Source organism: Triturus cristatus, chromosome 3_2 (assembly GCF_964204655.1).
Source record: "Triturus cristatus chromosome 3_2, aTriCri1.1, whole genome shotgun sequence".
Classification (NCBI taxonomy): Eukaryota; Metazoa; Chordata; class Amphibia; order Caudata; family Salamandridae; genus Triturus; species Triturus cristatus.
This window is the reverse complement of record NC_140584.1, coordinates 1,213,890,476-1,213,917,707: the sequence shown is the minus strand read 5'-3', so window position 1 is coordinate 1,213,917,707 and position 27,232 is coordinate 1,213,890,476. Positions and strand designations below refer to the sequence as shown.

Genomic DNA, 27,232 nt, shown 5'->3' with positions numbered 1-27,232 from the left:
CTGATGCTAAGTACAGTGATTTTTCTCTTACACCGCTCCATCTTCAGTCCTACCTTGTTGAACCAGTCCTGTTCTGAAGTAACAACCTTTTCCTTATCGCCTCACTTCCCTGACTGCACATTAGTTCAGATCTCTTCACCTGACGTCTGGAATATGTGCCCCCTTCTTGTCCTTACACTTCTCCTCACCACCGCTTTCCTCGTAACACCCTTCTCATATCCCCACCACCCTCCTCCCCCTCAGTTTCCCAACATGGCCACCACTCGAGTTAAGTCTGGAATTAATTGCTACAAAATCATTTACCCTTCTAACCTGACTAAAGCTTCAGCAAAACGTTTCAAGCATAACACCATTGAATGTTTCCCTGATTCCCTTTTTGTTGATCAATTTTACAATGGTCGTTATGGGAGGCTCAAAAACTATTTCATTTTTTTCACTCACGACATCCCCTCTTGGTCCACCAGATTTTACAATTCCCTTAACTCACCTCCTCCATCCCTCATGGGAAACAGCTAAGAATTTCCCCCTCTGCGTGTTTCAACGGCTCCCTCACTATTTCACTCTATAACAACAGTACTGTCATGATCCAAGCCAAAGACACCTGTCTCTCTCTCTCTTTGACCGCCTCTTCCCTTTCCTACTCCCCTCCCCTGCGACCAGGTTATCCCTTAACTCTTCATCTAGTTCCACCAATTACTCCCTGTCTCCTCCCCTGACCCCCCCACTCTCCAATAGGCTGCACCCTCAGGAGGCACAGGTCCACCCTCTTCCCTCCCCCTCCCCCTCCCCTGTGCCTTCCCCTCCCATTCTCCCCCATCACAGTATGCCCCCCCATCACTTCAGCTTTACCTCTAGCTAACACGCTCCTCATCCAATCTGCACCGTCCCGTTACTCCTCTCCGCTTTTCTACCCCCTCCTCCCCTCGCTATGTACCCCGATTTCTCCACAAACCCACTGCATCTCTCTCCTTCCCCCACTCCTCCAGCAATGCTGTGCTACCCTCTTTCCCCCCTTGGTAACCCTTTCCCTCCCTCGGGCCTAGCAGAACCACTTCCTTTCTTCAACTTCCCTATCTCCCAACCCCCCTCACTCTGCCAGATGCCCGCTCCCTCACAGCCAACTCACCTAGCTGACAGGACCTCTCCAGCCCCCTCCCCTCTTTTCCTCCCAAACCTCCTTCATCCCTATGACTCCACACATTCCTCCCCTCTCCTTCCGCCCCACTGCCTCGCTCCTCTCCTATCTCCCCCCAATTGTGTCCTTAATTCCTATCCTTCTTGCAACGCCAACAAAGACAACTCTCCTTCCACCTCTGGTGCACCAACGCCTGCTCTCATCCACCACCTTTCCCCACCTCTGAACCCTGTACCCCTACTCCCCTCCCGTTCCCCCACCTCTCCCTGCCTTCCACCGTCAAGTGCACCCCTCCTGTTTCCATCAAGCCAGCAAACGTGCGTGCTCTGCCTTACGCTCTCTGGAAAAGAAGCTAGGCTCTCTTATCACCTCCATCACCCAACTTGAAGCTACCATTTCAGTTTTAAGCTCCAAGATTTCCACTTTTCCATACACCTCAATTCCTTTGGAAAACACTCACCTTCCCACGAGATGCACCTCGCCCCCACACCCCATAATAGCCAAGCATAACCTGTCATCTGCAAACATCGCAAACTCACACAACCCCTCGAACGCCACCCTTCTTCCACTTCCATCTCCAAGTAACCCTACTATCTACACTATTCCGAACATCTCCTCTGTCAGAACCACTCATCCACCTAAACCCTCCCGGGCACCCTCCTATAAGTACAATGTCCCCATCACCCCTCATAGCCCAAGTGCCCCGTCACCAAAACAGAGCTGCACTGTATGCTCCACAACTGCATATCTGCAATAAAAAACAAACTTGAAATCTCCGATACCATCATCCTGCACAATATTGACATGCTCTTCCTCACAGAGACCTGGTTCAACGATACCTCTCACTCTATGTTTGATCTCCTAGTACCCACAGGCTATTCTATATTTAGAAATGACAGAATTGAGAAAGTTGGGGGAGGTGTTGCAGTCATCTTTAGAAACTCCCTTCAACTTAAGGCTTTTCCTAACAGCTCCTTCCGCACTTTTGAATGCCTATCTCTTGAGCTTCAATTGCACCACCGCTCACGTCTCAGATTCCATGCTATTTACCACCTGCCTGGCAGCAGCCCTTCGTTTATGGAGGAACTCACTGACTTCATCAGCGACCAATACTCGCAAAGTGACAATCAGATCTTCGTGGGTGACTTCAATGTCCACTGGGGCTCGCCTCAATACACCTCTGCGAATTTGCTGGCCACCTTCCTCTCTGCAAACGATCTTATCCAACACTGCACAGAAGCAACACATTCTAAGGGCTCAATCCTGGACCTTGTTATTTCTAAAGCAGGCTTGTTGACTATCGCTACCCCTATTCGTGTAGACTGGTCTGACCACCTCCTCATCCCATTCTCTCTTCACCTATCACACTCTATAACTCTCGGCCAACCTAAGAGGGCTACTTCCTGGTTCCGTGACACTAAAAATATTGACCTCGGTACCCTCTGTGATTCTACTTTGCTATCACTTACAAGGCTAGACCTGAACCTAGATGTTAACGAACTCACCTCCCAATGCCTCACAGTCCTTGCAGTCAAAATCAATAATGTCACTCCTCTCCAAAGCAACAAAAAAAGGCCTACTCCCTCAGCACCTTGGTTCAACAAATCCCTCTACGAAGAAAGGAAGTACCTAGAGTCCTTGAGAAACAATGGAGACAAGCGTCCTCCACCGAAAATTTGGCACGCTTCGTTCAGCAAGATCCAAGTACCACAAGCACATCTTCCTTGGAAAAGCTTCGCACTTCAGATCCCTCCTCGACTCAGCTAAAAATAGACCCAAAAAGCTTTTTGACCTCATCAAGAACCCAAACTGCTCTCCCCCAACCTCCAAGTTGGAGGATTCTACTAAGAAAGCAACGGAATTTGCTATATTCTTTAATGATAAAGTGAAATCACTTGTAGATAAGGTCATTCATCCTACCCCTACAGAGGAGCACAAATCCTTAACCATTTGGCAGAACTTTGACCCCATCTCTGAAGATGCCCTCCTCAAATGCATCCTCGAAACAAAGCCCTCCAACCATTCTCTTGACCCCATCCCTAGTGCCATTGCCATTGACTTCTATACCCATTCCCTTTCCTATTGGACCACTCTGGTCAACCTCTCCCTCTGTCAAGGCTCCCTTCCTGTTTCCTTCAAAACTGGGCAGGTCACCCCTCTGCTTAAAAAACCCACCGCTGATGCGAATGACCTCAACAACTACCGCCCCATCACTAACCTACCTTTTCGTGCGAAAATCACAGAAAGATGTGTAGCGAAACAACTCTCTCGTCATATCAAGGACAATGATCTTCTTGACAATTCCCAGTCCGGCTTCATTCAAAACTGCAGCACTGAAACAGCCCTGCTGCAAGTGATTGATGATGCGCTGCGGATACTCGATTTGGGAGAGTCTAATCCCTCCAAAACTGAATTCCTCCTCCTCTCCTCCTCACTTTCTCCTCCCCCGGTTCAATCATGGATGGATCAGATGAATCTACTTAACAATAAACCCATCATTGTCGACAGCGCAAAAGCCCTTAGTGTCATACTCGACAAAAAACTCAATCTACTCTCCCACATCGATTCCATTTCAAAGTCTGCTCGATACCAACTGCGGAATTTGTCGTTTCTTCCCGGAGCAAGAACTTAAAACCCTGATCCAATCGCTGGTTCTCTCCAGATTGGACTACTGTAATTCTCTTCTTACTGGCCTCCCCAAATCCCACCTGTGCCCCCCTTAAGTCTGTTCTCCATTCAGCAGCTTGTTTCATATATGGGGCCAAAAGAAGCGACCACATCACACCCGTTTTATCCACCCTCCGTTGGCTTCCCACCGAGGCAAGATCTATCTACAAGACTGCCTGTATCACCCACAAAGCCTTGCACTCCTCCTCCCCTCGCTACCTGGCGAACAAACTGAAACACTCTGGAGGCTCCAGACCATCATGCAATGCAGAAAATCTATTGCTTGAACCTCCCACTTTCAAGAAGGAAAGATCGATGGCCCAATCCTTTTCAGGCAACGCGGTGAGAATCTGGAACTCACTTCCGCCTCAGCTCCGGACCACCACCTCTTCCCAGGCCTTCAAAACTGACCTCAAAGCTCTCCTCCTTCAAAGACACTTCCAAATTGAATTCACGCCCTCTATTATCTGAAGGAAGTCCTTCCGTTATAGGAAATTCTGTTCTCCATGCCTATAGAAGTGCCTTCCCAGTGTCTTTTTGCGTTTTGAGTGTCTGCCATTTATGGCAGTATTTTACCTCTACTTGTACTTTGTATGCTTTTGTAACCTGCACATGTCACCTTTCCTTTTGTAACGTATTGTTTGCTACCTCTTATATTTTGTTTGCTCTTGATACTTGCACAATTGTCACTATTGTAACGTAACGTTTGCTTTTGTAACATGCTCACTTGTAATTTTCTCCTCATGTATCATCACTGTTCCTATTGTGAAGCGCTCTGATACCTTCGGGTAAAGTCCGCGCTATATAGAAAGGCATAAAATAAATAAAAATAAAAAATTGCAGGTGTCTACCCAAGTAGAAACAGTTTGAAGTGAAAGATGTAGTAACGGAGCCACCTGGCCCGTGCGTACACTACGTCCACGCATCCACGCACCCTGAGGGCGGGCGCGCCCGAAGGTAAACTTAAAGGGGCGCAAGACCGCTCGGGGTCTTTGGCCCAATATACAACTAAGTGTCTGTATCCCCTGATTGCCGTGACATTCTCCCACCGTCACACCTCAACGTGATAGCTGGTAGCTGTTCCACCGGTTACCACACTGGCGACGAGGCGGGTCGAGCCCACGCCTCGCCACCCCTCCCGCGTAGCTGCCTGCACCTGCCTTCGGCGTTCCTGGCCCCGCGCAGCTCCAACCACCGAGGCGGCGTGTGTCCTGCAGCGGGTGCCCACCCCGCGATTTCCGACGTCCTGTCTTCCTACCGCGGAGCGGCAACGAGGTGAGGCCTCCAGCCCCTGCGAGCCCGCGAGCGCTGCTCCGGCTCACACACGCGCCGCCCTTGCGCACGGACCTCCTCTCAGCGGGGATCGGCCACGCTCCCATTACCACGTGGGAGGGCCGTGTCTCCGCTGGAGTTCTACGCGCTCGCTCCGGAGGGGTTTTCGACCCTCGCGAGCTGGGGGCATCGACTGCTGGGGCGGAATAGACCCCCCCCCACCCTCCTCTGCAAGCTACATTGACCGACCCTAGGAGAAGGGGCTGCTGGAGGACACACACACCTGAGGCCCAGCTCGCTCAGAGGCCACACAACATTCCACAAGAAGGGGAGGGCTTGCCTGAACACTGGAGTAAAAGGGGGGACTGACCCCTGACAGATGCACACGCCAGGCCCACACGTGGAGGGGGGGGGGTGGTGAGAGCTTGCAGCACAGCCAGGACCCTCCTGGGTCACACCGTCCCGGCGCTCATCCGTGCCCGGTGCACGCACCAACCCGCGTGCCACCTGCTTGGCGAACATGACGGACCTGGGCGCCAGCGGAGGAGGCGCCCCGCCAACTCGACCGCCACCCCCGTGCAACAACCACAGCAGCAGGCCGCACAGCAAGCACCCGCCCCGCCCGGGTACGGCGCGGCGGCCCCGCTACCGCCTTTCAGTGAGCTCTCGGACTCGTCCACTGCCGCGGTACGCTGGCGCTCGTGGATTGGACGGCTGGACCACTACTTTGTGGGGGTGCGGGAAACTGATGGAAGAATAAAGAGATCTCTCCTCATGTGCTACGGAGGTGCTGAACTGTATGACCTCTTCGAGACCCTGCCGGACAGAGGGGACGACAGCGACTACGCGGGAGCCATCACGGCTTTGAACCGCCATTTTGATCCACAGACCAACCCCGACTTCGAATGGTTCAAGCTCCGGCAGGCACGACAGGGGGATACCAAGTCCATCGAAGTCTTTTATGCCCGCCTCCGCAAGCTCGCGACCTCGTGCACGCTGCCGGACCAGAGAGCGGAGATCCGCGCAAAGCTCATTCAAGGATGTCGGTCAGTCCCACTACGACGCCTCATCCTACGGCAGCCGGGCATCACCCTCGACGAAATTCTGGTACTGGCCCGGTCCCACGAGCTTTCGAATGCGCGTGCGGACGAAATGGAAGCGGCCCTCAACAGGCCCGCAGCGCCTCAGCGAGCGCCCACGGTCAAGGAAGAGAGAGTAGATGTACTCCAAAGACGACCGGCCCAGTCACGGGGGCCACGAGGGCTCCCCAGAGGGGCACCTGTGGCAACTGCGGCCTGGACCACCCTCCCGGGGGGAGGTGCTTCGCGAGAGGGAAGACGTGCTCGCAGTGCGGGCGACTGAATCACTTTGCAAAAGTGTGCAGAAGTGGAAGGGGACGAAGCAATGCCTCAGGCTCGCGGGGCGTCACGCCCAGCGTGCGGCAACTGACGCTGGAAGACCCACCAGTCCACAGCGACAACACCCCGCCGGGGTTCGACTGGGGTGCGGAGGACGACAAGGTGTTCTTCGTTTCCTTTGTCGGCAGAGAAGGCATGAGGCGCAGGCCGCCACCCATGTGCGACATCACCGTGGCAGGGTCCCCTGTGAGCGCCCTCAGAGACACGGGAGCATCAGTGAATGTGATGGACAGCGACCAGTACGAGAAGCTGTCGCCGCGGCCACCCCTTCGAACGTCCAAGGCGCAAATATTCACGTATGATAGCGACAAGCCGCTGTCCCTACGAGGGGTGATGGAAGTCGAGGTCGCAAGTGAAGGCCGGAAGCTGGCCACGATGTTCCACGCTGCGGAAGGAAAGCGGGGCACCCTACTCAGCTGCCACACTGCGGAGGACTTGGCGCTGGTGTTCTTTGCGAACCAAGTGCACGATCTGCACGCTCGGGAGATGCTGAAGGAGTTCCCCATGCTATTCCGCGGCCTAGGATGCCTGCGAGGGAAGCTATTCAAGCTACACGTGGACCCCACGGTCCGGCCCATGGCGGTCAGACATTGGAGGGTGCCGTTCCACCTGCGGCCACAAGTGGAGGAGGAGCTGAGAAAGCTGGAAGACCTGGGGGTGATCGAGTAAGTGTCGGGCCAAACTCCATGGGTGTCACCCCTCGTCGTGGCCCCGAAACCCAAACAGCCGGGGGCCATCCGCTTGTGTGTCGACATGCGCCTCCCGAACAAGGCCGTGAAGCGAGAGCGCCACCTCACGCCCACAATGGACGACATCGTAGCGGACCTCTACGGCGCCAAGTGGTTTACCAAACTAGACCTCAACGCGGGATACCACCAGCTGGAGCTCCACCCGGACAGCCGAAACATCACAACGTTCTCCACCCACGTTGGTTTACTTCGTTACAAAAGACTGAGTTTCGGCGTCTCGTCAGCCGCAGAGGTGTTTCAAAATGCGATAAGGGAAACGCTGTCTCGATTACAAGGAGTCATAAACTTGAATGACGACATCCTCGTGTTCTCAAAAACGCTGTAAGAACATCACAAACACCTCTGGGACACCCTACAGCGACTGGCGGACAACGGCCTCACCCTGCACGAATCTAAGTGCTCTTTCTATCAGTAATCCGTAGACTTCTTCGGCTACATCTTCTCGAGAGAAGGGCAGAGGGTTGATCCGAAGAAAGCCGAGGCCATCCGGTCGGCCCCGAGGCCCATGTCAGCCACTGAAGTAAGAAGCTTCCTAGGGATGGCCACATACTGTGGTTGGTTCATCCCCAATCTTGCATCCCTATCAGAACCACTCCGCGTCCTCACGAAAACAGGCCAACCATGGGCCTGGTCGGCCAAAGAAGATCTGGCGTTTCAGACTGTCAAGAACGCCCTCATCGACAACCGGGTTATGGCTTACTTCCACCCGCATCAACGTACGGAGGTGGTGGTGGATGCCAGCCCCGTCGGGCTAGGAGCAGACCTGATGCAGGAAACAGAGTCGTGGAAGTGGGTTCCCACCGTGTATGCCAGCTGGGCCCTGACGGCGACGGAGATGCGGTATGCGCAGATAGAACGGGAGGTGCTGGCCATCAAATGGGCATGCCAGCACTTCCACTTGTACCTGTACGGGCACGAGTTTCAGGGATATCGGCAGAGCCACGGAAACAGATGAGTGCCTCGCTAAAGTAAAACACACGCTGACAAATCGGGACTGGTGCAATTTTCTAGACGGGGTCCAAGCCCTCACAGCGGAAGAACAGCTGTTCCGGCAACAGGTCTGGAGGGTGCAGAGTGAACTCAGCGAGGGGCCCCAGGGGGTGGTCCTGAGAGGCGTCTCCCTCGTGATCCCGAGAAGTCTACAAGGAGAGGTGGTCCGTCTAGTGCACCAAGGACATCAGGACGCCTCCAAAACCAAGGCCAGGCTGAGGAGCAAGGTGTGGTTCCCAGGGATGGACGCTATGGTGGAGGAAGCCGTTCGCAACTGCCATTCATGCAATATCACAGGGGGTGAACCGGCGCCGCACCCGGTAATCACCGAAGACCCATGCCCGGAGCCCTGGTCCAAAATGTGCATCGACTTCGGATCATTCCCGGACGGAAGGCACACGTTGGTGCTGATTGACTCGCATTCCAAGTTCCCGGTGGTCGAGGTGGTGGCATCCACGGAGTTCGGCCAGGTGAAGGCAGTGCTGGAACGCACGTTCGCTATGATGGGCCTGCCGGAAGAGGTCCGGTCTGATAATGGCCCACCATTCCAAGGTAGAGACTTCCAAGACTACCTGTCCTCCTGAGGCATCCGGCACCGGAAGATCACCCCGCAGTGGCCCCAGGCGAACGGTGAGGTGGAGCGGTTCATGCGTACGATGAACCGGGCCCTGAGGATCGGGGTGGACAAGGGAGAAGATGCGGAACAATGCCTGTCGCAGTTCCTCAGTGCATACCGCCAAACCCCACACTGCACTACTCGGTGTGCACCGGCCCATCTCCTGTTTCGAAAGGCCCCAAGAGACAGCATACCAGCGAGTCCCTCATGGCATCCAACACCTTTGGACCAAAACGCGACACAGAACAGGAGACGGACCTCCAACGAAAAGGCCAGCCAAGCTCGGAGGGCTCAGCCCATGAAGCTCAAGATCGGAGACAGTGTCTTCATAAAAGACCGCCACCCGAGCTGGAAGTATCACACCCCATTCTAACCAGAAGTGTGGGAAGTGGTCAATGTACACGGCACCATAGTGTCGGCCATGAGAGGAACCCGGGTAGTCACCAGAAACACCTCCTGGTTCAAGAGAGTGCCCACGGACACGACGGAGTCGGACCAGCCTGTGGAAGAGCTAGAAACGGGAGAAAACCTAACCCCCACAAGTGTCCAAGGAAGCCACGCGGCGGAAGCGCCACCGCAACCAAGGACAGAGTCACAGACTGAAGAAACAGCCAGGAACCAAGAGGAAGCAGATTCCTCACCCGAGGTCGAGGCCGGTGGGTCCGGACACAACGAGATCTCCCGGAGCCAGAAGTATGGTCTCCGGCCGAATCCGACCCTGAGCCAGAGATTAAGAGACTTTGCGTGGTGTGCTCAAAAGAACTGAACAGTTCCCTAGCAGGAGTTACTGTATCTAAAAGATTGGAGGGATGTAGTAACGGAGCCACCCGGCCCGTGCGTACACTACGTCCACGCATCCACGCATCCACGCACCCTGAGGGCGGGCGCGCCCGAAGGTATCAATAAAGGGGCGCAAGACCGCTCGGGGTCTTTGGCCCAATATACAACTGTCTGTGTCCCCTGATTGTCGTGACATTCCCCCACCGTCACACCTCAACGTGATAGCTGGTAGCCGTTCCACCGGTTATCACAAAATAAATACACGAGCTCGTTCTAAGTGATTCAGGTTTACAAAAGTAAAGGAGAGAAAGAGGATGGCTATTAAAGTGCGCGCATGCGCAATGGAAGATACAGCTGGCACTAGGATCGAGGTGCCCTCGCGGCGGCCATGTTTGATTGGGAAATGCACTGCTCCTTATAGGCCTCAGGGGGGCTCGTGGTTTAACCAGTGGAAAAATGAGCATCGCACAGAACTGCCAGTCCCAAAAACAAATAAGGCCTACGTTGATTTCGTTGAGCGGTGCCTTATGAACGATTACGTATCCTGCCGGGTGCCACGTTTGTTTGCGCATAGACAGTGACGCATCTGTGGTCTCGTGTGTTTTGAGCATGCGCAGTATCCGAATTGTTGGGCCTTTTGTCCTGCTGCTTCACCGAGCGTCGAGCGAGCCAGGAGCCAGTTACCCCCTCTCCACCCTGACCCCGCATTACACCGTCCCCGGTGAGCCCGCCGCCATGTCCCAGCCGAAGAAGGTGAGCCCTCTTCTCTGTGATGCGGCCTGGAGGCGGTAATCGCGATAACTGCGGCCTTGTCGCGATAGTGCGGCCTCTCCTGCACCGTGCGTGTCTCCTCTGGGTGGGTCACTCCAGGCATCCCTCGCAGGCCGCTTCCGCTCGGGGTGTTCATATAATTCGGTCAAAGCCGCAGGCCGGTACCTTCCACTCTAGTTATTCCTTCGGTCCGCCTGGAGCCCCGGCTGCCCTCAGACTGTAAATGAGCATCAGGAAAGAGCTGTAGCAAGCAGTGGCAAAGACAAGTGCGCTGGCGTCTGATTGAAAGCGCCTTCTGTGTCATCGATGCGTCTAAGCACTCAGTGACTGATCGCACATGTACTCGGTCACTCACCTCTGCACTCATGCATGCATCTATCAACCCAACACCTCATTCTTGCATTCACCTGCTGACATAACTACAATAAAAACACACCAGCTCAACAATATTTCCAAGTTAAATTTAAAGAATACAATTAAAAAAAGAAAACATGCAGTTGTCTAAACACAGCAGGCATGTGCTTGCAATAGTAATAATAAATTAAGTACCATGTGTCCACCTTGCAAAGGTATTAAACGTAGTCTATTGTTGTTTTAAGTTTGTAGCTTGGCCACCACAGTCACAAGCAATATCACATCTACATCCTTTGACCTCAATCCAGTCATTTACCTATGAGAATTGTCACCCAGGAAATGCAACCAGCCCACACACTCTCAGCCGAGCCCTAAAATATAGTATTTCCTCAGCACTTCCTGTCAAGCGGGTTGAATCCAGAAAATACTAATGTCTTTGTCGCGCATGGGCTTCCAGCAGCGTTCAAGGGAGAAAACACCTCTACCAGCATGGGAGCACCGTCCAAGGGAGAGTTGGGTTGGGTTCCCAAACACTAATGTCAGGCTAGGCAGAATCACACTACTGCATACTTCACTTTGTGGCTTTTCAAAATCTCTTACCGATCTTGTGGGACGTAGGACTCACTTCTGGTAGGCTCTGGTGTTCGAGGATTTCATGAGCACAAAGGGATATTGATTACTCTCCCTCAATTAGCAAGATAAGAGTGCTCATGCATGCTCAATAAGTCGCTTATATTGTCTCTGCATGCCCAGTTACTCCCGGGTTCACTTTCAGGTGGAAGTTTTGACCGGTTAATCTCTCCTTTATCTTCCTTTGGACATCGTAGGTAAGTGCTCCTTGATAGTTGTATTTGGAGGCTCTTGCTGACTAATTTGAGTGGCTGTTTAGGCGTCTATGAAATCATCTACAATTATGGGAAAACTGAAAATAAAACTGTGAAGGTAAGTTATAGAAGCCTTTTATTCCGAGTATGACACTGGTGCGTCTTCTGTCCTGCTGTGCAGTTTCTTCACTGACAGGCATCATAACATTCTCCTTGAGCTCTATCTGAAGAATCTAGGGAAGGACACCAGGCTGGGGAATGGAGGGGGGACCTGGATAAAAGGAATCGACCATTGGAAAGACCTTGCAACACATCTCTCTTCGATAATTGACAAAAATGCTGTAAATGGGGCAGTGAAGCACAATAATGTGATTAACAACTTTGAAGATAATAACTGCAAACTCCAAATTGCAGTGGAAATTAAAAGATAACCAAAATAATTACTCTACGCAATGCTCTTCTCACAAATAACACCAAGGCAAAAACTAAGAGGCACAAATCTTTAAAGGGGTACAAGGAGAACAGAGACTGAGGGTAAGGGGGGAGTGACCACATACTGAAAGTTTGTCACTTCATTTGATAGTCTCTGTACCACACAATGGAGAGACCTCTTTTTAGGTCTCGGGACCATCCGGTCTGCCGAAGGCAGAACCGGAAGTCGAGAGATTTAATGACTTGGAGAAGAGGGGCTTGAACCCGCCCCTCTTCTCCCCTGTTCTTCATTGGCTGGCCTCTTGAATGCTGGCCAGCCATTGGAGAAGAGGTCAGTCATTCCGATCAGGCCCCGTCCTTTTCGGATCGGGGGGCGTGTTTTTTGCAAGAAGTCACATTCTCTCCTCCAGCCAATGGCTGGAGGAGAGAAAAGACAAACACGCCCCCGAATCCGAAAAGGACGCTGCGTTTCTCCGAGGCATTTCTGCTCTGCCTCGGAGAAAGGCGGTGGTGTGCCTTTTGCTCTGCCTTGTTTTTCCAGTTTAAATTACGATGTCAATCTTTCGGCCAGCGGAGTTGTCTGCCCTTGCTCGAGTCTGCAATAGCTGCAGAGAGCTGCAATAACCAATGAGAGCTAGCTGTAAGCGTAGTCGTACCAATCAGAAAGGAGCCTCCACATTGGCACAAATGAAGGCAAAAAAACGAGAGTTTCGTGCAAAACTGGATTTTCCTGTATCGTCTTGGGAGACAGTCATTTAAGGTCACGCAGCGTAGACAACATATTTTACGGTATACACCCGAGCCTCCATTTCCATCTCCATTTGGGTTTATATTGTTATTGCTTTGCCTGGCATTAACATGGCTGCTTTGATAATTCTTGATTTCCTGCCTTTAGTTTTCACATGCAGTATCAAAGCAAACACGTAATCGGCTGTTTCAAAGGAAATCTGTTAACCATGTATGCACGCCATTTCAAGAATATATACACAATAAGGATATACGCATTTCTTTTATCACTCCTATTATTTCTCGTCACTGCTTAATTCTCCCACGCGGGTGACGCCATCACGCTGCGCCTATTAGTAGAGGTTGGGCTATGGTTGGTGATTGGCTTGTTGAAACGCGGCGTGTCTCGCTCGCATCCTTTTCGTATTTATTCATCCCCGACTCGCAGACATGGAGGCGCTGGCTCTGCGACTCTTTGAGATCGAGGCTGTTAACTTTGGGCGCTTCAAGCTTAAGAGTGGCCTCCTCACCCCAGCCTACTTTGACCTGGGCGGAATCGTATCTCACCCCGACCTTATGAACCAGGTGTGCAAAAATATTTCTGGATACTTAAAGCAGCGTATTAGTGCACTGTATTTCTTAAAGCGTTTTGGCGGAGACCAGAATGAGTGCGTGGGGACTGAGTACCCTTGTGCCGTCAAGTTGGGGTTGGGTGACAAGCGACTAAATGCATACCCGTTAAATGGCATAACTCTTCATTTGTGACAATTTCAACTAGCCCTGTTTTTTTTTTTTTTTTTTTTAAACCAAAGCCATGGGAGGCGTGTTGGGCATTCAATTTTAACACCTAATCTACAAGTTTCAGAATAGCTGCCAAGGTTTCAGATTGCTTATGTGTGACATTATTATAATTTCAGTGTAATTGAGTGAAATTCTCCGCTGCCTGCTACTAAATTATGATAGTTACTCAGTCGACGAGTGATAGGACTTGGCAGTCTCTCGATGCCCGGCGCTCGCGCTGAAGGAGTAATCAGAGCAAATGCCAACATTTATTAATGCTGAACACGTTACAGCCTGTTAGAGAGGAGCGCTGCGCGAGGACCTTCAGCATAAAACAGCAATATTGATTGAAATAAACTGCAGTGTGAGTTTAAGCATCCTCGCTCAATACATGTTATATAGCTTCATATTCCAACACAAAGCCTCCCAGGCCCGGGAAACTCGGCAGAGCGCTTTCAGAAATGTCACGTCGTGATCTTGGCTTGATGAACACTTGTCTGTCTGAAGCCTCCTATTTAGCGGTCGATTTAAGGGAATAATAGCCGCAAATGGAAGCATTTGAACTCTGCCGACTATGTGTATCGCTGCGTCAGTAATTATAGCACACCGAGGAACAAAGAGCTGAGAGGGGCGCTTGTTGTGGGCGTGGGACCGTCCTGTTTGTGGCTCATGTGAGGCTGGGTAACCTCATCCGGAGGAGGAGCAGTTTTGTTTCTTCCGGTGCAGCAGAAGAGACAAACACTTAACTACCTGTCTTTGCTATAGTGTCCGCGCTATAGAAAACTGAATAAAAATAAACGTGTGCACAAGTAGAAGTGGTAAAGCCCGAGAAGTGTGAAGGCCACCGCTGATGTCATCATACCATGCAATGACGGCGTGATGTTACCTACATCCTCCCACGTCCACACCACAAGTGTGTTTAAAAGTACTATTACCACAGCACTTACACCCTGTGTGTGCCCCAGAAGCACCGGTGAGGCGGGTGGGCACTAGCAGAGGGAGGTGTCAGTGTTTTTAGACTGACTGTGGTACGCTAGATAAACACGCCCTCCGAGGTTGATAAAGGTCACAGTATGCAATAATTAGTTTAGGTAGCTTCTTAATATCACATTTACCCATTTGAAAGTGCTGTGTGCTGGCCAATATACTATTATCCGATTTAAAGCTATTCAGTTTGCCGACCTCTGAAGCATAAGCGCATAAATTGGCCCTGTAAAAGATTCGACCTCGTGAGCTAGAGGTCACCGTTTATGTCATCCTCATAGGAACCAGTTGCAAGCGTAGGAGTACTGTCATTTCCTAAGTCCTCCCACGTCACCACCACAAGCGTGGTTAAAAGTAATACCACCACAGCACTTACACCCACAACTTTCTCTGTCCAAGAAGCACAGGTGGAGCGGGTGGGCACTAGCAGAGGGTGATGTCAGTGTTCTTAGACTGACTGTACCGATGTGCGGCCGGAGATGAACGAGCCTGCAGTCACTTCACCTGCATGCAAATGTAAGTGACACGGAGCAAGCTTCGCAAGGACATTAAACAAGCATTTACAATGCAACGGTCTTGGGATTGTTAAAGTTAGAGCTATTGGCATTGCTCATAACAATGCCGTTTATTTAAATGTTTTAAAAACAAAAACATAAACAAAAATAATGTCATGAGCAATGCCAATAGCTCTAACTTTACCAATGCCGAGACCATTGCATTGTAAATGCTTGTTTGTCTCCTCTACTGCTCTTGGTGCTATCATTTGAATTTTCTCCTTTCTTAAATGAATCCATATCCTGTAACATTTTCTTGGGTTAATGTGCCAGTCTATCCATACTCCCAATACGACCATCCTCCATGATCATCACATTGCTCTTTACTTTTTTGATTCTTTTTAGTGTGTGATATTGTCAAATTTGTTTTGATCAATAAAAGATTTCTTAACCAAAAAGCATTGTCTAACTTTCCATTCTCACTTATTCACTCCCCATTTTGTTTGTCATACCACTCTTTGTATTTGTTTTCATGCTTTAGAATTTTTTGCTCAACTCCTCTTTCTTCAAAAAAACACTTTTGTTTTCCTATAGCCAATTTGGAGTCAATTTAGACCCTGGTTCCCTGCCTCTGAGCATAACGAAAGGTAGCGTACCTATAACACTGTTAGGTGTGGTATGATAAGACCAAAGCATTTCCTTTACCGTTTGAATAATAGGTTTGGCGGATGCAATTGCTGACCGTATTGCTTCTTTGATCATTCTTTTAGTCCTTTCCACCGTTCCATTGGCTTTAGGACAGTATAGAGTAGTTGTGATATGATGGATAGAAAGATCAATAATGAATATCATTTCCTCTGACAAAATTGGACCCCCTTATCAGTATTAAGGGTGCTGGGAATGCCTTAAGTGGTAAGCATGTCGGATAAGAAGTTAATGAGGGATTTTAGTGTTGATTGTGTTTGCAAATTTCGTAGCTATCAAATGGGAGAAGTGATCAGTGAGTATTGAAATGTACTTATCTTCAAACCCAGGAGCATGTCTAGGACATACACTGCCAAGCCCCAATTTGTCCCAAGGGATGGAGGGCACTTTAATGGGGATCAAAAGTCTTTCTGGGGTACACCACTTTGTCATTTACGCTGCATGCCTGACAGTCCTTGGCTTTATTTTCTGTCAAAGAATTCATATGGAGGAATCAGTAATCCGCTTTGTGAGGTTTCTTCCTAAATGGCCCTCATGAGTAATGTTCCCAATGTGTTTCCTTGAACCCATAGGGGGCACAATTTTGCCTGATTTTATAAATAAATTACCCTTTAATGACAAATTATCCCTAACGTTCAAGAATGTTTGAAGTTTGTTTAATTTTTTTGGGCCAACCCTCAATGATCTTTTCTTTAACTTAGTTCAAAGTTTTATCTTTGTTCATGTAGTCTGCCAATTCTGTTCCTAATATGGCTGGGATGGATTTAACAAAGATATGTAATTCTGGGTTACTTATGTCTGTTCTTAATAAGTAATATGAACAAAAAGTCTACTGCAAAATTTCTTGATCCCTGGACATATTCCAATCTTAAAATTGTATCTTTGGAGCCCCAAAACCCATTTTGATATCCTGGTTGTGTTTTTTTTCTATGTCTTTGTTGAAAAAAGCAGACACTAGGGGTTTAGAGTCTGCCCCTAATACTAAAGGCAAACCCCAGAAGTAGAATTTAAAGTGGTTATCTGCCCAAAACAAGCTAGCATTCCAATTCTCACACGAGCGTCTTTGCCACCAGAAGCTGTCAATGCCCCGTCAGGGACTATCGTATTGAAAATAGCCCTCCACAAAGGAATATGGCTTTTTTCGTTTAACTCGATGTGTCCACCAGGGACCAATCTATGACATTCATAATTTTGGAATTAATGCCTACCTGCTAGTGGAGCTGCTCGGAGTGGAGCTGCTGGGCTCCACTTTGTATTTTGTTGTCCCCACACCTCTCCCCTGCGTTTGCGATCATCGTTGATAGCCACGCCTCCTTCAGAGGCGGGCTATTTCTCAATGGCAGTTGCATGGCCGTGCAGCTTACGCACGTAGCAGCCACACCAAAGGCAAGTCCGTTTGCATCCACTCTTGCCTGGCCAGCACCAGGGGGTAGGCCCCTTGCCCATTTTAAATCAGCGCCCTTGCAATACAGTGCTAAGGAGCTTGGGAACATGGCTCCTGTGGCCCCACAACACTCTTATAAGATCTTGGACCCTGCTCAAGCGAGTTTTTAGGTTGAGCTTCAATCGACCTGTTGTATCCTCTTCTATGGGCTCTGGCTCACACACAAATTGCCATTTGTTATTTCATATGGCATTCAGAAATACTGGCTTGTTATTGATGCATTTCTATAGATGTCCCTACTTTGTGTGCTTAGCTCTCTTTGTGGCAAATTCACTCAGAGAACACTTTGGTTGGCTGTGATGGCCCGTCCTCCTTGCTCTCCAACTTGTTTTTTTTTGACTGCTGCTGCTCGTGTTTTCGCAGGCCTCCTATTTCCAAGCTCTCAGCGCCACCTACGTGGAAGCCGATAATTCTATGATGGATGTCCACTCCAAGGAATCAGAAAGATATATACACTAAATGCATCAGATGATTACAACCACTGAAGACTTAAATATGCACACCGACAGTCGCACATCACAATGAAAATTATAGCCTTTGGAGACTTGAATGTGCACACAGACACTCTCACATCACAATGTCAATAATCAAAAATAAAACACATAACCGGCTGAAAACTTTCATCTTGGCCCACTCCATAGTGGGGGATTCACAGCCGGGTTCAAGAGACTCCGCAAAACCGGGAGCTGCTGCACTGTAGATGCACCCGTCATTCAGGCCCAAATCCCAGTTTCGAAGTCAACAAACCCTAGCTTTATAAGTTCAAATCACACTAGACTGTTCCGAGACGCCCTCCTCTGCGCCAAGGAAACTTACTGGAACTGGCCACTTTCCATGCAAGCATTCCATAGGCAAAAGAGTTCTCACTTTCCTTCTGTGCTCTCACGTAATACAGCTATTATCTTAATGAAGCTTACGAAAGTCTCCACCAGAACAGAAAACAAAACCTTGAATTTGAATAGTCTAAACGACTTGAGTAATCTGGGGGCCTGCCTGTGTGCGCAAAAGCTCAACCTAGCTGACCAAATTCAAGATGGCATGAGGGCATGTCAAAGCCAATAGTAAGAACTTCATAATACTTCCCAAAGTACAATACAATGCACATTTATGCACCACTGCCTATAGCATGACATACTTCATCTCCCAATATACAACATAATGCACATTTGAGCACTCCTGTTTATAACACTGCAGTTCGAGACCAAGAAGTACATTCCACACTTCTCCCTATCCCTCTCATGCTCATCCCACACGTTCTGTTCCAGGCACGGCGGTTCTGCTCTTTGAAAGCTCTCCCCCTCGGCAGCTACAAGACACACAAAAAAACGTCAAGAAAACAAGGCACATGCAGGAAACCTGATATTGTACATTCAAGCTAGGATAAAGTAAAACACCAAAAGTCAATTAAAACAATGGTAGTCAAAGGTCATCATGTGGTTTCAATACATGGGGGTGCCTCTGGCATTACAAGGTGCCAGGCTGTGACCCCCCCCATTGGGGTTGTTTCCTTGGATCTGCATCCCACCTGTGTCTGTAATGGTGGGTGGTCTGATAGTCCCCATGCTAAATAATCGGCCTCCCCGACCTCTCCCAGTTCCCCTGTTGGTATGAAGATATAATCCAGCCTCAACTACACCCTTTGTGCCCCTGAGAAATATGAGTATTGTTCAACCTGTGGGTTCTGTGCCTTCCATATATCCACCAGACCCATTGTGTATGCAAATCACGCCAGTGGGGTAGAGGCCACCGGGTGGCCCTGGCCACCGGTGCGATCCATGGGCATGTCCATTACATCACCTCCTATCACATGGAAGGAGGTCTGTGCCTCTGAGAGGACGTCTGTCACTTTAGTCAATGTGCATGCCTGTAGCCATGGTGGGGCATAGACTCAGATCAGGGTCTATCTCATTCGGTCTCATGTGCCTGCCACCCCAGCATATGTACTGTAAGGATCAGTTCATGGGTGTGATATCTCAAAGGGGGGTGTCTTTTTAGGTCTCGCCTGACCCAGCGCATGCGCTGGTCTGGCGAGACTTATTGAGAGGGCTCCAAAAAGTGCTACCAAGCTAGCCTAGAGCCACAGTGCATGTGCATGTGCGCGGGCGCGCGCGCCGCGATTACTTTCACTTTCGGCCGCTTTGATGTTTGATCGCGATCAGTTTCACTTTCCCAGCCGCAAGGCTGCTTGGCATAGCCAACAGGTCTCGCTTTTGGGACCTTATAAGTATTTAGTTATGCAACTGTTGCATGGCTAAACACTTATAAGGTCCCAAAGGCGAGACCTATTGGCTATGCCAATGCTTGTTTTTTTTGTTATCAGGATTGGTAGCCCCGAGACCTGGTGGTGTATCCTGCGTGGGCCAATAACCTAAATGTTCCTCTCCCCAGGAACCTTTGTTTGGTACCCTGGAGGTGTGTTTCCTAGAGCATCACTACATCTGGGTGTAGTCTTTTAATATGGCGCAAAACCAACCCTCTTTTAATTCCGTCGCCAAGGACATTCACGTTCCATGTCAGGAGCGTGAGTGCCAAATTGTCTATGCAGGTCGACATGGGTGTAGTATGGCCCTTATGTGTGCTACTGATTTGTGTGTCGCATGCCTGGGGTCTCTTTTCAGACACCGGAGACACTGGCCATCAGAACCGGTGCGATAAACCTGCTTGCTAACAAAATGAGATGAACAACAGCAGCAGCTCAGTCTTTGTCGGAGCTTGTCACCGTAATAATCCCTCTGTATGTTGGATCTCAGTGGCAGGTGGGGGCAGCCGGTACCTCGTTTGTAGTGCAGTCTCGCTGCCGTGGCTGCAGCGTTAGTAGCAGTTCATTCTTGTGCTTGAGTTGGTCCTGTGGTTCCTTCGTGTGGCAGGTGATCCAGATATGAGTAGTTTTCCAGTTCTAGTATTCTGGTAACTAGTGGGTGTGCAGCTTTTTTGTCCGAAGACATCTCAGGGTTGTCCGATTCTGAGACGGAGCTTCTCATGCTGGAGTCATCGGTTGCTCCTGTTTTCCTCTGGATGGTAGTATATAGCACAAACTTGGCCGGTGTTTGGCCCGTCTGGCTGACGGTGCCGGCGGCGATGTTTCCCCGGGTCTGAGCCTCCGCCTCCTGCTCTCGCCCTCTCGGCATCGGGGCGCGCGGCGGCCGTGATCGGCTGAGGAGCTCTCCCGGTGCAGCCCTCGGTCTCCTCCTCTGTGCCTCCGCAGAAGCGGCCGCCACACTGCGGGCTCTCTTGATCTGCCGCTGGCCGGCCGTCCGTCGCAGGGCCCGCGGCCGCGCGGCCCCGGGTTTACCATGGCCTCATCTGCTCCGGCCGTGTCCCGGCCGCTGTTTCGGGGGCGAGAGTGCCGGACTCCAGCCGATCACTCTGGGCACCATGGCCGCACCGCAGGCTCGCGCCGCGCCTCTCGGTCCCGGGCTCTGCTGATTTGGTGCTTCGGCAGACAGGCTGCCTTGTAGAGGGGGAGATTCATACCAAAGTAGGTGAGTCAGTGGCTTTAGACTGCAGGATATAGTACTGATTTAATCGCTCTTGCCGGAGCTCTGTGAGGCGCGTCATAATCGGCCACGCCCCCTCCCCCCCTATATTTTATCTAGATTTTGAAGTTTTTTTTTATTACCAGGACATTTTCTGTGTAACATATTAATTGGAACCTGATGAACCATTTATTATAATATGTCTGCGTATTAATATAATTGGATTATGAAATATCTTAATCCGTCGTTAAAAACTCAGTCAATTTACTTGTATCTTTCAGGACACCCAATTAAAAAAAGAGTTGATGTTTGTGCCCACATGCACTATTGGCTTTTCCATCTATCAAATAATGTCCCCTTAAACCCCATGAGTAATAATGGAAAAGGATAGTAGAAGTGTAAAGATATGCACCTGATGCAGAAAAAGCTTGAAATGAATGTGAGTGTTAATTAAATTATTAAAAATACAAACACTAGAGACATATTATGATTAAAAAGAGTAACACGCCAGTTCCTTTCATTTCAAAGTATTATAAAGTCCCATATTAACATCACATTTATAAAAGAGGGCGGCAGAGGCCTCATTTGCCTCTCCTGGAAGGTTTAAAGTCCTTTATTGGTAGGTTTTATGGCATCGCCTGGCAGGGTTTATGGCGTCTCCTGGCGGGGTTTATGGCGTCTCCTGGCGGGGTTTATATCGTCTCCTGGCGGGGTTTATATCGTCTCCTGGCGGGGTTTATGGCGTCTCCTGGCAGGGTTTATGGCGTCTCCTGGCGGGGTTTATGGCGTCTCCTCCTGGCGGGGTTTATGGCGTCTCCTGGCGGGGTTTATGGCGTCTCCTGGCGGGGTTTATGGCGTCTCCTGGCAGGGTTTATGGCGTCTCCTGGCGGAGTTTATGGCGTCTCCTGGCGGGGTTTATATCGTCTCCTGGCGGGGTTTATGGCGTCTCCTGGCAGGGTTTATGGCGTCTCCTGGCGGGGTTTATGGCGTCTCCTGGCGGGGTTTATGGCGTCTCCTGGCGGGGTTTATGGCGTCTCCAGGCGGGGTTTATGGCGTCTCCTTGCGGGGTTTATGGCGTCTCCTTGCGGAGTTTATGGCGTCTCCTTGCGGAGTTTATGGCGTCTCCTTGCGGAGTTTATGGCGTCTCCTTGCGGAGTTTATGGCGTCTCCTTGCGGAGTTTATGGCGTCTCCTTGCGGAGTTTATGGCGTCTCCTTGCGGAGTTTATGGCGTCTCCTTGCGGAGTTTATGGCATCTCCTTGCGGATTTTATGGCATCTCCTTGCGGATTTTATGGCATCTCCTGGGAGAGTTTATGGCATCGATTGTCAGGGTTTATAGCGTCTCCAGGCAGGGTTTATGGCGTTTCTTGGCAGGGTTTATGCCATCGACTCAGGGTTTATGGCGTCTCCTGGCGGGGTTTATGGCGTCTCCTGGCGGGGTTTATGGCGTCTTCTGGGAGGGTTTATGGCGTCTCCTGGGAGGGTTTATGGCGTCTCCTGGGAGGGTTTGGTTTATGGCGTCTCCTGGGAGGGTTTGGTTTATGGCGTCTCCTGGGAGGGTTTGGTTTATGGCGTCTCCTGGGAAAGTTTAGTTTATGGCGTCTCCTAGGAGGGTTTATGGCGTCTCCTGGGAGGGTTTATGGCGTCTCCTGGCATGGTTAGTGGCGTCGCCTGGCATGGTTAGTGGCGTCGCCTGGCAGGGTATGTGGCGTCGCCTGGCAGGGTATGTGGCGTCGCCTGGCAGGGTATGTGGCGTCGCCTGGCAGGGTATGTTGCGTCGCCTGGCAGGGTATGTGGCGTCGCCTGGCAGGGTTTTTGGCATCTCCTGGTAGGTTTCATATCTGCTAACTTACAAATCTATTTCACCATGTAAGAAGAGGGTGTGGACTAGGAGGGGTGGGGCCTTATGCCCAAAGGCACTCTTTCAACCTCACCGCTCCAGACCCCCTTTCCGCAAAACATGATAGCAAAATGTTCCTGACGCCGATGTCCTGGCGTGTTTGCTTACCCCTTAATGGGCATTGGCAGCCCAGAGCCTCCAAAAACGAGCCAGAAAACCATTCTGTGTAGAGTTTTTCCGTTGGTCTTTTCTGCCACCATGTGATATTAGCTCCTCACCGGGTGACCTCGTGAAGGGTGCTGATATCGTGTGACCCACAGTGGCACCGTGTTTGTTGGCAGGTCTGTGGTTTCTAGATAGCCACATGAACGGTGTCTGGGTGCCATGTGGTATGTATTCCGGACTTCTCCTTCCACTACATTTGAGCAATGCTTCCCAACTCATCAGGCTCTGCTTGGCACGGCATTCTTGGTCTCCTGGCACCGTAGCCTGGCATTTCTACAGCATCTGTTTCAGCTGGGGAGGTATTTGAGAATTGCGTGGCAGCGTCTTCAGGCAAGGCATTGTGTGGGAGGAAGGCATTGCCTGGCACAGTAGCCTGATGTTTCATGGAATAGTGTCTGACACAGACAGTAGCTCGATGCTTTGCGCAATATTTGGCCAGAGTCTGACAGTATCAGACCATATCTAATATATAATCAGCTTGTTGCTAATTCTATGTAACCTGTTGTTTTACGTGCCGCGCCTGCTACCGACGTGATGAGATCCATGCTATATAAATACGACAATAAATAAAAATATCCAAATGCCCACCATTGTCGCTGGGAAACTCCAGGTACACAACTATTCTTTCAAAATAGCCTGATCATCTCCTTGGATAGAGTCTGATGCGTCTCTTACGGGTCAGTTTCTGGTGGCCCTTTAATTACTCAGTAAAAGTATATTTCATGTCTCCGTATCCGATGTAAAAGGCTTATCATCTAATGGGTATTGCATTATTCATAGTTGCATTATAATGCCTGTCTCTCTCACACCCTTTTTTCCTCTCTTCTCTGTTTCTCTTGTTTCTTTCTTTCCTTGTTTGTTTCTTTTTTTTGTTTCTTTGTTTGTTTCTTTCTCCCTGTCTCGTCTACATTCTCCCTTTTCACCCTGGTGGTCTTTGGAAAAACCAAAAAGGATTGAAGGGCCATAGTGGCTGGCAGACCTGAAGTCCCACTTTTTTCTTTCAAAGCGTCCCACAACACATCCCACACCATTACTATAGGAACTGCCTAGAAGAAAAAGATGCCAGCTGGTTGGCAAACGTGATCTAGAAGGTGCCACCATCGTTCGTTCATAACGGTCATTTTCTGGTGCAGTGTCTGAATTAAATATTATGGCTGTGTCGATGAACATTTTCAAAGGTTCTGTGCCTGAGCATTTTCTGTTTGTGTAATATTCCCTTGGAATATAATGTAAATGCCATGCTTTAGTACTTTGTCGGATGCCATGTTGTATGTTTTCTAGTACTGAGCATGACATCAATGTTGAGGCGCACTGTCTCCTAAACTAGTACTCGCTGATGTTTGGTGGCACAGTACTCTTTATCATTGCAGCTTGCATTGTCTGTTGCTCATTCTCTCTGATTTGCTCAGAATCACAGCCCGTTGAGCCAAGGCTGGGGTCAAACCTGGTTCACAGTTCCAAGGTGGACCATTCAAGCCCCTCGGCCAATCTCCTTTCTAAAGGTGCTCTTATTGTAGGATGTTAATTTCTCTCCCGTCGTGATTGCAAGGTTGTTCTCTTGGAACAGCTTACTTCATATTTCCTGGACCAGAAAGTCTCCCATCAGTACCTTTTCTCATAGTATTCCAACCATGATGAGAACAAGAAATGACAAATCCAGAAGTGCTTATCTTTTGAAAGGCAGAGACATTTGCTTTGCCAGTGCTTGTTTGCATTGGGATATGGTAATTTTGACTCGTCGCCAGAGCATAATGAAACATGCACACCTATCTTAGAATGGGTTTTATAATAAAGTCTATTTCAAAATGGCCACCAATGTATGCTCATGTGTTACGTGTCATGAAGCACAGGCAGCCAATTTAGCATTTTTCTAATTTTCTTTTTCAACATGGCCGCCAGTAATTTTAGAACTGTAATATAATATGATTAAATAAAGTGCATGGGGTGTTGAAAATAGGAAGCTGAGGCCTGGTACGAATTTGTCGCGTCTTACCAAAGAAAGAAAAAAAAAAACCCTAAAAAATGAAATGCTGGATGGGGGAGCACTGGACAGCAGCGGACAGGTGGTAGGGGGAAGGTAGCTGTCACACAGTGCAGAAGGTGCTTGACGCTGAATAACTGATGTTTATTGTTTCTCAACTTAACAGAACTCATTTTATCACCCCCAGTAGGATGAAAGGCTGAGTGGACCCCCCAGGATTTGTACCTGTGACCATGAGGTCGAACACAGGCCCCTAGAGTGGACGCATTAGTCAACTAAGCCACCAGCTGCTCTCGCCTCTTCAGTGTCTCCCTCATGCCATAAGATTGAAAACATCATATGTATATTTACATACATAGCTGAGAACCTTGGGCTCCCGGGCATATTTAAAAATGCCCCAGCCATAGTTCTCAGGTTGTGTATGTAAATTACAAATATAGTCTGACATTCTTGGATTTTTCAGGCATGAATTGGGACACGGGCATTATTCGTAACATGTCTGAGACACCAAAGAGGTGAGAGCAGCTGCCCTGGCAGCAGGGTTAGTGTAGTGTAGGGTTAGCGTAGGCCCCGTGAGACTTGCGGGGGACAGAGAGATGTGCCCAGACCTGGTCTGGTTAACTGCAGATGCACGGACACGGAAAGGAGAAGGGCTCATGCCTCATGGGGGCCCAGCTGCCCAGAGGTGTGAAGAGAGATGCCATGCCCAGCAGGGGATTATTCCAGATGCAGCTGAGTGACAGCGCTGCGCACAGACATGCCAAATGATGAATGTGCCTTGCTCCCTTCACTTGCACGTATGAGGAACAACCTTGGGCTCTAATGTATGATATTTAAAAATGTCCTGACACCCATAGTTGTGCCTCGTACACGCAGGTGAAAGTGAAAAAAGCAGGGCACATTAATTAGGCTAGCTTCGTTAGTCTCTGCCAGCACTCTCACTCAGCTCTAGGCTAACTGACTATCCCTGGGCCTGCAGCAGGACCACCACCAGACCCTGAAACGGGCCCAATTACATTTTATTACAAATAGGCCTGGGCCTGGCAAATGACACTTTTTAGGTCGAGGACCGTCCGGTCTGCCGAAGGCAGAACCGGAAGTCGGAGATTTAATGTTTCTGAGAGTGGCTCCTTAGCCCGCCTCTCTTTTTGCCTCTCCTCCATTGGCTGGCTTCCTAAACGGAGGCCAGCCATTGGAGGAGAGAGCCGTCCCTCAAAATAGGCTCCGTTTTTTTCAGATTCGGGGGCGTGTTCCTAGCTGTTCTTTCCACTTTTTAGCCACGCCCTTTTTAGGCGTGTTTTTCTCTCCTCCAGCCAATGGCAAGAGGAGAGAAAAGAAAAACACGCCCCCGAATCTGAAACGCCTCTGCGTTTCTCCGAGGCATTTCTGCTTCGCCTCGGAGAAAGGCGGTGGTGTGCTTGTTTCCTGATGGAAGGATGTCTTGGCCCCCACACACTGACGCGTAAGAGTTGCGCAGCAAAAAGTTTCCAAAGTCGGGGCTTACCTGCAGTCCTCCAGCCAGGTGGCGATCTTCTCATTGGGTACGTGCTTGTTTCTGCTCTCCCACCTCCTTCATCACCAACTCTCTCATTTACCCTATCCGCTCGTGCGTCCTCCTCCTCGGGTTCCTCCTCCTCCTCCACTCCTTTCCATAGTATCTATTTGCCGCCAGTTAGTCACTTTTTTTTTTGTAGAGCTGGTGGCCCCGGGCAGCGCAGGCGCAAACTTGGACCCCATTCGAAAGAACACCTGAGAAGAGGTGAGCCTGGGAGTGAGTTAGACAGCGGCTCTCTCCCCCGCCCCAAATCCACTCCCACGGAAAACTGCTCTTGCAACGCCGCAGCAGGAAGGCGGCGGCGAAGTTCGTTTTGGAAGTGACTGCTGGCCGTAGCAGAAAACAAAGACAAGCCGCAGAGGAATCGAGCCTGACGGGATTAACTTGGCTTCAACTGGGGTTTCGATTGAAAATGTGTTGAGTCTGCAGATGACAAAACTTGACAATTAACAAAACTCTACGCAACGCAGGAACTTAACATATACGGACTTAAAATATCTGCTCGGTCCGTGTGCTGTGTGCGGGTGACCATGCTGCGCTTACCCCATGAATGATGCTTGCGTTGCTTCTGTTGCCCACTTTAGTCTGTTGTGCGGGAGGGAAGCTTGTCTGTGTTTTGGAAGAATCTGGTGCAACGTGTGCGTGGGAAGTGTCACTGCTTCTGGGTGCAATACATTTGTTCTGCGTGTGAGGCGAGTTGGTACTGTTGTTGCGTGTGCTCTACACATTGAGAGATATGCAACAGAGCGAACAGTGAGTGATTAAGCTATTGACATTGTAAATAACAATGCCGTTTCTTTAACCCCTTCCATGCTGCGCAAATTCCGCCGCTGTGCTGACGGTTTCTTGCGCGGGCGTGGTCATGACGGAACGGTTCCGTCATGAGCACAGCTCAACCGTGGCTCATGACGGAACCGTTCCGTCATGAGCACCGAAGGGGTTAACTGTTTTAAAAACAAAAACACAGCCCGGTCATTTTCACAGGCTGAATGCCCCCCATGCCTGGCCAGAGTC

General features: G+C 50.0%; 1 protein-coding gene across 3 annotated transcripts in view; it reads left to right on the top strand.

Annotated features, from left to right (window-relative positions):
- Nucleotides 1–10,176: 10,176 nt before the first annotated feature.
- LOC146859478 (uncharacterized) overlaps nt 10,177–27,232 on the top strand; it is a 160,108-nt gene continuing 143,052 nt past the window's right edge. Inside the window, exon 1 of one of the 3 annotated variants that reach the window (XM_085650192.1) lies at nt 10,177–10,380. In XM_085650192.1, coding sequence (XP_085506318.1) covers nt 10,237–10,380 — 144 coding nt within the window. In that variant the 5' untranslated portion in view covers nt 10,177–10,236. The remainder of the gene's footprint in view (nt 10,381–27,232) is intronic. The other 2 variants (XM_085650194.1, XM_085650193.1) reach the window with 2 other exon arrangements.